The following is a 12721-nucleotide window of genomic DNA, read 5'->3' on the forward strand; positions in this document are numbered from 1 at the left end:
CCTTCTAATAAAAAAAAAAAAGCGTTGGGACTTATGTTTGGGGTCTTGGGGCCGTCTGACCCACCGTTAATCCTGAAGCCCAATCCAAAACTAACGAGGCTTTAAAAAGGCTTCTCCTATGTAAGCGAAAACAGGCTTCTCTTGGACCCAAATACAACCCATTTCCGGTGAGTCCTGACCTGTTCATGCGGAGCAGGTGAACCAAAACCTCTCATTCCACCCCTTATCCCCCAACCCAAAGGCCATACATAGAGGACCGCCGGAGCTATGGCTGCGAGCTCCCCAAACCCCAAGAACCCTCACCGCCGGTGAATGGACGCCGCTGTGCTCCTCGCTTCTTCCGTTTTCTCGAGTCTGCTCACCTCCACTGAAGCCAAGATGGCCGCCCGAGCCTCCTCCTGCCTCGTATTCTCTCTCTTTTTTCTCTTTCTTGTTCCCCTCATCTCATCAATGGAAGCATCTAATCGGTTTCTTGATGCTAGGTTTTTTCACAAGGGACTCGCTTTTCTATCGGCAGGGCTGCCCCTTTTAGGCCGGTTCTCCTCGCCCGCCCTTTTTCCACTGATTCCACCGAGGGCTGTCTTGGTTCTGGTTCGAAAAGGAGAGCCAGAGGGCCTGTGATGGCAGCGAAGAAAGCAGCAGAAGGTACTCTGCTCTCTGTTTTGGCTGATGTTGAGTGGAATCGAAGTTTCCCGATTGGAAAAATGCGATTTTGAACGGTATTTAGTGTTCTATTATTGGTTGTGTGTCCTCATGACTCAATCCAGGTTTTCCATTGTCGAAAAGTTTGATTTTGGATCGTATTGGGTATTCTGCTCGTGCTGTTGGGTAAGCTTGAGTAGAATCCAGAAAACCTATTGGGAATATGTCATATTGAATGGTACTTAATATTCTACTCTTGGTTCTTTGTCATTTTTGATTTCGAGTGAATTTAGTGTTTGATTCTCAGTATTGGGTCTCTTCAGTAGATTCAGCACTATCTATTTGGAAAAAATGTAATTCTGAATGAAGTTTAGTGTTTAACTTTGGGTTCAGCATATACAGATTTGAGATCGCCTATTTTGAAAAGTGTGATAAATGGAACATCATGTTCAATTCTTGATAATGGGGTAATCTTGAGCAGGACTCAAATTGCTCTTTCATGAAAATTTGATTTTGATAGGATTTAGTTTTTATTCATTTGCAATTTATATTTGTTTTGATGGTTTGGAAAGGTGAGAAGCAAGAAGAGGGGAAGTATAAGCACACAGTGGATTTGCCCAAGACAACGTTTGGCTTGAGGGCCAATGCAGTGGTGAGGGAGCCGGAGATTCAGAAGATGTGGGAGGACAACCAGGTGTTTCAGAGGGTGGTGGATGGAAACACCGGGGTGGGTTTTATTGGCTTAAGTGGTATGTGGGCTGTATTATTATTGTGTTAAAAGAAATGGCTGATATTTATTGCATGATTTTTTTTTAAATTTTTGATTTGGCAGGGTAATTTTGTTCTTCATGATGGTCCACCATATGCTAATGGCAATCTACACATGGGCCATGCATTGAATAAAATTTTAAAGGATATTATTAATCGGTACAAGGTATTCTTCATGTTGCCTTTTTCTTTCTTTTATTTTTTAGAATATTTTATTGTTAAACTTTGACCTTTGACTGTTCTTGATTGATCAAATGAAATCAAGTGCCTTTACTTGTTCCTGAGAGCATGTGTCCAAAGCTGTGGTAGTGTACTCAAATTTTTGATATAATTGTTCAAAAATCATGTTGCTGGACTATCTGCTTATTCCTACACAAATTTTTGATATAATTGTTCTTTTTCTAATCATAGCTGTCTGTGCTGCATGATTATTCCATTGAATGTGAGCTTCCACCCTTTGTAGTTCATAAAAACTTCAGTCCCAGGGCTGATCAGAAATTCTAATGCACTCATGATTTCAATTTTATCTTAATTTCTGCATTAACCCAGAGGACCCATCGACCCATTTGACATGTATTAGAGTCTATACCATTTGGTTCAGCCAACAAAGTAAGAGAATTGATTTGGTTATGCTTTTGGTATGTCATGGTCTGAAAATATGAGCAAGAGAAAAGAGTTCCACCGGCTTTAATGCATTAAAAAAAGTGTTATGCCTGAGTATCTTTAAGTTCCACATATATTTGCTTCAGAAAACTTGCATATGCTGATTTCTGTCCTGGGCTAGCTCAGACGTTTGAAAAATGGAAACCATCAGAATCTACAGTTGCGGTTGTTTCTGGGAGATTTTATGGAAGAATAACTGGCTTGTGTTATTTCAGAGCAGTGGTTGAGCTTGCCTGCTAAAATTGAAAATGAGAGCATTCTTTCAAAATCCCTTTCAAGAACTTCATCTGGCTTGTGTTATTTCAGAGCAGTGGTTGAGCTTGCCTGCTAAAATTGAAAATAAGAACTTCATCTGGCTTGCTTCATTTTTAGCAAAATTCGGGGAAGATATTCAGATGTCTGTGACTAATTCTTGCAATTTGTAGCAACTTTGCATCATGAAGATGTTACATGCAATTGTCCTTCTGCCAATGCATCACCTGCTGATAATCAAGCAGTGCATTGCCTATTATTGTAAGTAGTTGCAAGATCTCCTTGCAATGCATATATTACACCATATCTTGTCTGGACCTGAGCCACATAATTGTGCACAGTGAGATCTTATGATCTATATGGTCCAAATAGTTCAATCTAAGTGCCCTTACTTGATATTTGTGGATATAGGTATAGGTATAACACATGCATATTCTTCAGTGCCCCTTTTTCAGATATATGTTTATTCTTCAGTACTTTAAGCACATGTATGTGCCTTCATGTCAGCTATGTATATGGCAATTTATAGATGTCCTTTCAATTCAATATCATTACCCTAATCATCTGGGTCAAAAATTTTCTTGCTTGCTGCAGCTACTTCAAAACTACAAAGTCCGTTTTGTTCCTGGCTGGGATTGCCATGGCCTTCCAATAGAATTAAAAGGCAAGTGCCAATTTAAATTATGTGTTCCATTGGTGCATGCTGTTTATGTTGATTGACCAGGTGGCTTCTTACATTGCTTTTGGTCTGAAACTTCTGTTCTAATTGTCCTGGCATAATCAAGGTTTCCGCTATTTTTCAAGAATCTAGTTGAATGCAGAAATATGAGGAAGCTGTATTTCTAATCTTTAAATTCATGCATACAGACAATTCAAATAACTATAATTTTTAAATTTAAAGCATATTAGGTAAGGTTTTTTTCCTTCTCAAAAAATATTGGCTATATTGTTCTATGCTTGTTTCAGTATAATCATATTTGTAGAATATAGGACAGATTCAGCCTTTTTACAGCATTAAAAGCTCATTTGGCAATTGCACAAACTCTTTCTTGCATAAGTCAGATGTATAACTTCTTGAAATCAGTCCTTGAGCATGATCCTAAGCAGTAGAAACATAGCCAAGCTCCTTGGACATAGGCACCTCAACCATGTGAGAGAGCCCCAAGAATTACAAGGTAGACCCTAACTAATTTGTGCACCTAGACTTGAATGCTTGTAAAGAAGGGTGTTCCTTCTTATATAGACCAGCATACTTTAGGGGCCTCTGGATTGTGCTAGGTAACATTCATCATTGCCCATGAATAATTCAGAATTCCCTACTCAGTTCCATAGTTGGCAGACGATAGATGGCTTGTATTGATATTTAGGGAACAAGTCACCATACCATGTTTGACAAACCTGCTGCTAAATGAAAGCCGGATTTTATTAGTCCAATATCGGTGTTCTTTATATGGAATGAATGGACAAGTCGGGCCATGCCAAACTTATTGGATAACACTAAACAGAAAATACGTATAAATCGACTTCTTTGTTGAAGCCTCTAGATCAGAGCTGCCTCTTCATCGAGCTTGCTGGTTTCCACAGTGCCAACAAATGGCTCAGATTGCTCCATCAACACTATGGAATCAGTTTGAATAAAAAAATTCGGTCATTTTAATACTTGCATGAGTTACCTTGTGCATAATGCACACAATTTCATAAAAATAGAGCTTAATATAGGTGCATAGTGCTCTTATTGCATCCTGTTGCATTTTCAAAAACCTGCTCCTTAATCCTTTCTCGCTCCTATTAATCTATTGCGTCCTTCCTTACATGCTCACACGGTTGGTCCCAAATTTTGACAAGTACCCTTTGTTGCTTTAGTTTTGCAGTCAATGGATCAAGATGCCAGAAAGGAGCTAACACCATTAAAGTTGAGAGAAAAAGCTGCTAAATTTGCCAAAGAAACTGTGAACATTCAGATGAAATCCTTCAAGGTCATACCCTGTCCACATCTTTATGTTCATTTAAAGTTTAAACATATAGATTTATTAGTTAAATGTAATAAGTGAATTACTATTTTCTATTTTCCCATACAGATTATATGGTATTCCTGTTGTTTCTGATAAAATATTAAATTGTTTTCCTATATTATTTGCATTTATTAAGTAAATGGCTTAACCACACGACCTTTTTCTGCTTTTATATTGCTATAGAGTATTCCTCTTTATCTCTTGAGGTTAACATGTACATTGAGGATCTCATACCATCTACATGAATTGTCATTTTGTGTGCTCACAGCGCTATGGAATATGGGCAGATTGGAACAATCCTTATCTAACCCTTTCTCCAGAATATGAAGCTGCTCAGGTTGGTCCTACCCCTTCCGGAAAAAAAAAACTCTAATAATCTCCTTCCTACCATTCTGCTCTTTTTTTTTATTCATGAAAGTCAAATGCCACCAATTTGGGGATGAAGTTGAGAATGAGCTCCTCGATACCATATTTTTTTTCTATAAATTGTTGTTGTCATTGTTGATTTATGACCTTTTTATGTGCTACGGTCATTTCATTTGTTAGCTGAGAAGAGCTTTCTTCCCATTTATCAAATTATGATATTGGTTAAAAGATGTTTATATTGACGTATTTTATAGCTTCAATAATGTTTAATGTTAAGTTGCATCTGAAAATGTAAGCACTAAGACATTCTTTTCTTCATTTTGCTGTGCCAGATAGAAGTGTTTGGTCAGATGACCATGAAGGGTTACATCTATAGAGGTCGAAAGCCTGTTCATTGGAGTCCATCCTCACGTACAGCTCTTGCAGAGGCTGAGTTAGAGGTAAGGTTAAATTCTGAATTGGATGCTTGGATGCTTTTGCATTCAGATTTTTCAGTTATGTGCTGGATTGAATAAAATGTAGGACTTTGCAATCAGCAAACTATAATGGATCACTCTCCAAGTTTTTCTGAAGTTTATTCTTAACTTTGCTGATAGTAGTTGTCAAAATAAATGATACAGTCTTGCACCTTATAAGTGGTTTTGGAATTGATACAACTGGACATGTTCAGGTACTGGCAAAACTTGCAACATAAGCTGTGGTACAATACCTTTATCGTGCAGCAGCTTTTAATTTATGTTAGATCTAGGAACAATATTAAATTTTTTTGAGTAGGTGGAAATAACCCACAAGACTTATAGCCTGTTTGGCATCACCACCGGTTCCCAAAAATGCAAAAACAGATGCAGAAATGGTGTTTGGTAACCCAGTTTTCATTTTCACTTTTTTGAAAACTCTTTTTTAGTTTCTAGAAATTGTGGAAACTAAAAATCTGGTTCACGTTTTTGAAAACCAAAACCACCCATGGCCACTACCACTGTCTCTGTCACCACCGCCCTGCCACCAGCTGCCGCCACCACAGTCGGGCACTAGTCGCCGATGCCACCGATCATCATTGGCTGCAACTGCTGGCTGTCCCGGTCACCGTTCGCTACTGTTGCCAGCTGCCACCAAATATGGCCCAAATGAATACAAAAACAATTTTTGGGTTTCAGTTTTCAAAAAGAAAAAAAAGATTTTTTTTCAGTTTTCAACATAACCTTAGTAATTAGTAAGAAATTGAGCTCTTTCAATGACAATACTGAATTTATTATTTTATGCAAAACTTATGTTGAGTGAATAGAGGTTTTAAATTCTAAAGTTTCTCTGAAATATTAATTTTATAAAGAGGGAGTAGAAATTGGGATGATTTAATTTGAGAAGAGTATTCCATTACATCTATTTCATAATATTATATGTTGTATACACTAAACCAGGCTATAGCTCAGTGGGCACATCCTCCTACATGTGGAAGGAGTTGGTGTTTATATACATTGGTGTTATGTTGTTCCACAACCATTTAACCCGGGTAATTCTAATTGGTTGTGCTCCAAATTATTCTTTAGAAAAAAGAGCACAAAACACATGTTTACTATTATTGTTGCGAATTGGGTTATGCATGGTAATTAGGTATTATAGAAGTGATGTACTACAGGGTAAGATTTCCAAATCTTGGGTTGAGGTTTTAATGTTTACTAGAATCATGGGTTATTCTGCCCATATCTGTACATTATAGTAAAGCTGAAGCTTGGTGCCAAAGCAAACATGTCCTCAAGAAAAATAATAAAGGGGAATAGAACAAGAGCAAGACAAGAAGGGGAGGAGGAAGGTTTTTTGGAGAAAGCCATGTTAAAGAGATTAAACAATGTTGAATCTATTATGAAGCATTTGAGATTTTTATTGTTCCTCCAAATTTGCTGCTCACATCTCATAAGCACTCTTTAAGTGAAAAATGAGGTAAACCTGTTTATATGTACTATCAACTATCCTATAAAGATGTCGATAAAAGATAACATTTGGTGACCATATAGTGGTATGATTGCCAACCTAAATGTAAGTTGACTATGATATTAATAAGCATGGTGTGCCATACCGTACTGAATTGGGTGGTATGGAGTATACTGTATTGTACCGATTCAGCACTAGTACATGGTACGGAGGGTTTACCAATACTCGGTACGCCGAACCAGCCCAATATCATACCATACTGATACAATGATAGCATGGCACTGATCCGGAGCTTAGTACCGAGACGACGTACCTTGTTGATAAGATTAAGTCAAATTTGGAAACTCTTAATTTTCTATGTAAATCAATGTGATATACTATTAATGATAATAATGAAAATATTTACCAAATCTTTTATGGTTCTACATCCTATAAACAATGTTGTTGCTAGATAATTGAGAAGTATCTAACGACCTAACACATCGTGGAAAATTTTTAAAACTATCGTTCCCTTGCTTCACCAAAAGCACATTTGTTATATGAAAGTCCCATGTATTCTGATTATGGTAGCTAGATTATGTAATGGATTGGATGACAATTGAGGGTAGCAAATGAACCAAACGGTCCAACATTGATGCAGTGAAAGATTAAGATTGGATCGCTCTTTTTCAATAAATAACCATGAAAATATAGATTACATGCATAGCAAGATAGATTAGTATCTGCAAAGCAAATTTGGGACTAACAAATGAAGCGAGAAGATGGATGAAGACTTTTTTAGGCACCACATAGAGGACTCGCACATGGTATGCTCTCTAAGCATTATTTGGAAGACTCCTCGTCTCTTTCACCTTTCTTTCTTCCTTTCTATCTATCTCTTGCGGGCGGGACACTAGGAATCTTTTTCTTGAGATCTCTAGGGTACTCTACAAACCCCACACCCTAAGCCTCCTATTTATAATAGGAGGGGCGTCACACCAGGAAACCTTAGTATATTTGACAGCCACCAGGAAACCCTAGGTATGTAGTAGGCCATCCAAGGCTACCAAATGTAGTCGGCCACCTTGGGTTAGTCCTAGAAGATGGCTACATAGAAAACCCTAACCAGGGTTTGGGTCTTGATCCATAAGACCAAGTTAATAGCCCACATGACCTAATTCCTATACCAAGATCTAGTCCTTCTGCTCAATCTGATTGACTCTGAGTTTGTTGAGGACTCAAGAAAGATTTAGAGAAAGGAAGGTTGATGGACAAGTATGGGATTCCAACATAGACTTCGGTTTATTATCTATCATATCCCATGTTAACGAATGTGCCATAATCACAACGAAGTAAGGTGGACTAGCCTCCTAATACATAAAGATGCATAATTCTGCTAATCCCTGGTAGATAAAATGGACAGAAAAATCTTCCCTCATGCATAACTATTCATGAGATTCAGTCCCTCTACTTCCCTTTATCCTTGATTGATTGTTGGAAAAATATAGCCAATTGATTTCATGACGCATTAGTATCTTGGATCAAGTGTTAGACAACTGAAAACCAATGCATGCACAAAACATTTTGAAATATTTTGATTATACTCAAAATAGATATATTTATAATATGAAAATGATCCGATTAAAACATTGCCTGGTACTAGGGCTCGTGCCAGAAGTTTCTCTGTTCTAATATGAATAAACTGCCATAGTTGGATTCCTTATTGGACAGTCCTTATCTTCACTCATGACAGGACAAAATAAGCATGTGCTCTTTATCAAGGATGAATCCAAGTACTACAGTCAGTACTCAGTAGACAAGTTTGGCCTTAAATTTGTTAACCAAAATCGCAGTGGATAGTTGTGCCGTCAGGTTTAGGGACCACTTGAATGCTTTACATAGGAGATCGTCAGTTCTAACTCCAATAGTAGTTTCCAAGAGATGATCTCAGCTAGTTGATCGTTCAGTATCAAACATATCCAATATGACAGTGCAAAGTCAATTACTTTGATGGCTATGAGAAGATAGCCACTCCAATCCGTTACTGGATATTGTATACAGACAACTATATTAGCGTGATGGTGAACCTCACTCACAGTTGTGAACCATTTTCAAGTGTTTATAATGATTCAATTCTCCTCATGGAGTACACAACCTTTCACTTGATCATTCTTCCCGTAAGAGACACTTATGGACTCTTTTCTGGCTCAAAGGCCTATGTGTGATTCAACCCTCTAAATGTTTATGATTGTTATAGGAAAGACACCTATGGAATAATCTAAAAATACTATGTTCATCATGCCTAATGGCTTTTGGGGCATACCCTACTTCGAGGCCACTAATCACGGAGATACTACTTTCTTCCAACAAAAAAAGGAATCAAATAAAAAACGAAACCAAACGAAAATCAAATAAATGAAGATTTTTTGGAAAGTACACCATTCAAAACATTCAGAAGTTCTGGTACATGGGATTTTACTAATGCTGTAGTTTCGTGACACACTAATGTTTGGCCACCTAGTAGTTGAGTAATATTTCTTTTCCAACCTCAACAGCCTCAGAGACATCTCGCCTTCATAATGGGTGCAACTCACACCGTCGGATTCTTATAATTCTCTTTGATCTTTCAGTGTTTGTGCCTTGTGCTAAGATTTCTGGTTTCTTGAAATATTGCCAGCGATTCCTATAACTAGGTAAGTAATTGTACCAATGAAACATATTATAGGATGCAGTAGAAAGCTCTGGCTGCATGGAGAGTCGGCTGCAGGTTTTTCCTGCCAGTTTGTTCTTATTCTTCCACAGCCTTCAGAAGAGTTCAACATGATTTCTTGTACAATCATGCTGTTTCTTTAGTATTTCTTAGCATGATTTATTATTTTATCTATATAATCATAGGCAGAAAATGTTGTGCCATATCAAAATATGAGGTCTCGCGGTTTGTAATGGCTAACACATTCCTTCTTTTTACCTTACATGTTATACTGTGCAGTATCCTGAAGGGCACGTATCTACAAGCATATATGCTATTTTCAAGATTATTAGTGCTCCTCCAGCTTCATATGGTTTATTTGAGGAATTTCTTTCAGATTTATGTCTGGCTATATGGACGACTACTCCTTGGACTATTCCAGCAAATGCTGGTAAGAGTCGCATAGTTCAAATTGTTAGTTTGTTGAATTAACTGTGACTGGAACACTTAACATGGCTAATTGCTATTTTAAATTTAGATATATAAAATATTTGCAGAAGTTTCTGTTTTGGTTACACAAATTATCTTTGTTATCCATGTGTTCAATAACCAATAAAAAGGTAAAGGATGCATGCATGTTGGCTTCATGAAAATTTTCTTTGGCACGGCAAAGTTTGACAGATCTCTTTAAATCTACCTGCCTTGGATTAAACATTTCTGATTTTTTTGGAAGGCATGGGTACTACAATCATGCTATTTCTGATATCTATTGGCACATCAAAATGATCATTTCTCCCACCTTTGTCAAGCATAGGTAGAGAATCATCCTCTGCATCTCTTAGTATTCAACTCTTTCCTGGCCTTTTTGTTGCTCAGGAAGTAATGCTTAACTGAATTCAAATATCATCTGTGTTATCCTCAGATAATTCCCCATTGGCCTGTCATGTTGAAAACTGAGCCTTTTGAGTTCTTAGGGTGTATGATGAGAATGAGCTTTATTTTTTATTTTTTAAAACCACCATGGCAACTATGCCTTTTAATTAGTCAAGTTCTACTTTCCACTCCTGAAGAGCTCATAGGTATTATTGGCACATTGGAAGGCAACCTGTCAAGGATGTAAAGAGCAATTAAAGGTGCATCTGCTTGTAAACTGACCAGAAGGTTGGCTTGCACAGTCATGGACCTGTGTCTATTAGTGCAATTTCCTCTTTCTGCAGGACCATTTTAATGTATGGAATTGCAGGAGTGATCTACTGAGCGTAGATTTCTTTCTTAAAATTCTCTAATATCTAACATGGTTAATACAAAACAGTGAAAGAGCCTCAACCTCATCCAAGGCTGATACTTAATCTCCACTCATGGGACTCTAAGCAATCTGATGCGCTGGTCCTGTGAGGTCAAATAATTGATGATCAACAAGTGTAAGGTAACCACGACTCATGGGACTCTAAGCAATCTGATGCCCTGGTCTTGTGAGGTCAAATAATTGATGATCAACAAGTGTAAGGTCATGATTAAGCACAGCAAAGCCCTTTGGTTCAAGTATCCACAAAGCAGTCTTCTTACTATGTCGGAACGGATCAACTTGAGAGATGCCTGGGCTTGGATTGCCCTAAAGGCTTCTAGTAGACCTTCAGGTCACATAGCATTCACTTGTGTGCGGTTCAAAGTACTGAGTGGGTGCCCAATGTTCCCTGGCTAACTTTCATATTCATCTTATCTTGCTACCTGGCCTAGTTTCACTTGTGTCTTTTGAGATGAAAACATCTTGATTATGAATAGTCAAATAGGTTACAATTACTAGGATTAATATCATGAAAATTAACCATCTGAAATAAATTTTACATGCTTAATAAAGTTCAAATAGTGTGGATCTCTGCTGAAATCAAAAGTGAAAGTAAGACTAACAAAAGCTCCTCAAAACAAACTATGATGAGCTTAGGTGCATGAAGAACATTATAAAAGGCTTCTACTATTGTGTAAAGTAGACAACTCTCACGGTCTTACCTGGTCTCCAATGATTTGCATCCCTCTATCCTACTTAGCGTAAACCTTGCCTACCTGATTTATTTAGCTGGAGACTAATTCAATCAACCAGACTAGGTTAAACAAATCCGGAGTTAATCCACAACAAACTTATCCAAACCCAAATTTGCTCTCAGAAATAGGGGTGGCAATTTATGACCCAACGTGCTAACCCAACTCATGAATGACCCGCTTTAAGTAGGTTCGGATTTAACATAAATGGGTTTGGGTCATAAACGGGTCAACCCATCTAGACCTGTTTATTAAATAGGTTGGGTTCAGGTTTAGATCTTTGATCCGTTTAACTTGTGTTGAGCCGTTTAATAATTGGGTTGGATCATACTCGACCCATTTAACCAGTTTAAGATCTGTTTAACTTGTTTAAAATTTGCTTGACATATTTTTGTTCTATTTAACTCGACCCGCTTGACCTGTTTAAATCCATTTAATCTGCTAAAAATCCACTTAATCTGTTTAACCTGACTTGACCTATTTACGAATGAGTTATGTGTGTCGGATTGGGTTACCTGTTTAATAAATAGGTCAGGTTCAAACTTGAATTTTTGACATATCTAATAAATAGGTTGGGTTCGGGTTGACGGATTTTTGAGCCAACCCACATCCGATCCGACCTGTATCTGACCCGACCTGACATGATTACCACGCCTACTCAAAAACCTCTTTAGTAGTTAGACAATCCCAGATTTGGAGAAGCAAACTCAAAATAATATCAAGATTAATTTACGAGGGCCTGTTGAATGCAAAATAACCCACCCCACCTTACCTTTCATATGTAAATGCGAGGGCCTGTTGAATGCAAAATAACCCACCCCACCTTACCTTTCATATGTAAATGCACATGATCATTTCTCACATCACCAATTCCACACCAATTTATCATATGACTAACATATATCCTACTAAGGTCCTATCTTTCATGTACCAATCCACATTGCATCAACTCACTATTTGCCTCATTCAATCTGTTGTGGCTTTTTTAAAGGTAAAAAAAGAGAAATAAGTGCCATCCTTGTGAAATAATATATCTTTTCCATCTTCCAGCTGTTGCAGTGAATCCCAAGCTTCTATACGTGGTGGCTGAAGTGCATTCCATCCTAAAAGACACTGCATTATCTAAAGAGAAACAAGCAAATCTCAGCAGAGCTTTGAAAGCTGGGCAAACAAAGGCCTTTGTAGTAGTGGCATCAGAGCTTGTATCAACACTTGAATCCAAGTGGGGGGTGAAACTGATGGTGAAGAAAACTTTCCATGGATCAGCCCTGGAGAATTTCAGGTTACATCTTGACATGGAAACATATATATGTACTTTTAAAATTCTATGCACACTGTTGTCATATTATGTTTCTCATTACTATGATATGACTGTGGTAGTAATTAC

At 37.7% G+C, this 12721-nt stretch overlaps 1 protein-coding gene across 6 annotated transcripts in view; it reads left to right on the forward strand.

Moving 5' to 3' along the window:
- The first annotated feature begins 186 nt into the window (after window positions 1-186).
- The window catches only part of LOC103704979 (isoleucine--tRNA ligase, chloroplastic/mitochondrial), a 30880-nt gene continuing 18345 nt past the window's right edge, over window positions 187-12721 (forward strand). For 2 of the 6 annotated variants that reach the window (XM_026803790.2, XM_026803788.2), the window contains exons 1-10: window positions 187-405; window positions 483-645; window positions 1215-1369; window positions 1475-1576; window positions 2920-2989; window positions 4189-4301; window positions 4606-4674; window positions 5036-5143; window positions 9598-9748; window positions 12385-12616. In XM_026803790.2, the coding sequence (XP_026659591.2) occupies window positions 313-405; window positions 483-645; window positions 1215-1369; window positions 1475-1576; window positions 2920-2989; window positions 4189-4301; window positions 4606-4674; window positions 5036-5143; window positions 9598-9748; window positions 12385-12616 (1256 nt within the window). In that variant the 5' untranslated portion in view covers window positions 187-312. Of the gene's footprint in view, window positions 406-482; window positions 646-1214; window positions 1392-1474; window positions 1577-2919; window positions 2990-4188; window positions 4302-4605; window positions 4675-5035; window positions 5144-9597; window positions 9749-12384; window positions 12617-12721 lie in introns of all 6 variants that reach the window. The other 4 variants (XM_017842230.3, XM_017842228.3, XM_039129482.1 and 1 more) reach the window with 4 other exon arrangements.

This window comes from Phoenix dactylifera, chromosome 8 (genome assembly GCF_009389715.1).
Source record: "Phoenix dactylifera cultivar Barhee BC4 chromosome 8, palm_55x_up_171113_PBpolish2nd_filt_p, whole genome shotgun sequence".
Lineage (NCBI taxonomy): Eukaryota > Viridiplantae > Streptophyta > Magnoliopsida > Arecales > Arecaceae > Phoenix > Phoenix dactylifera.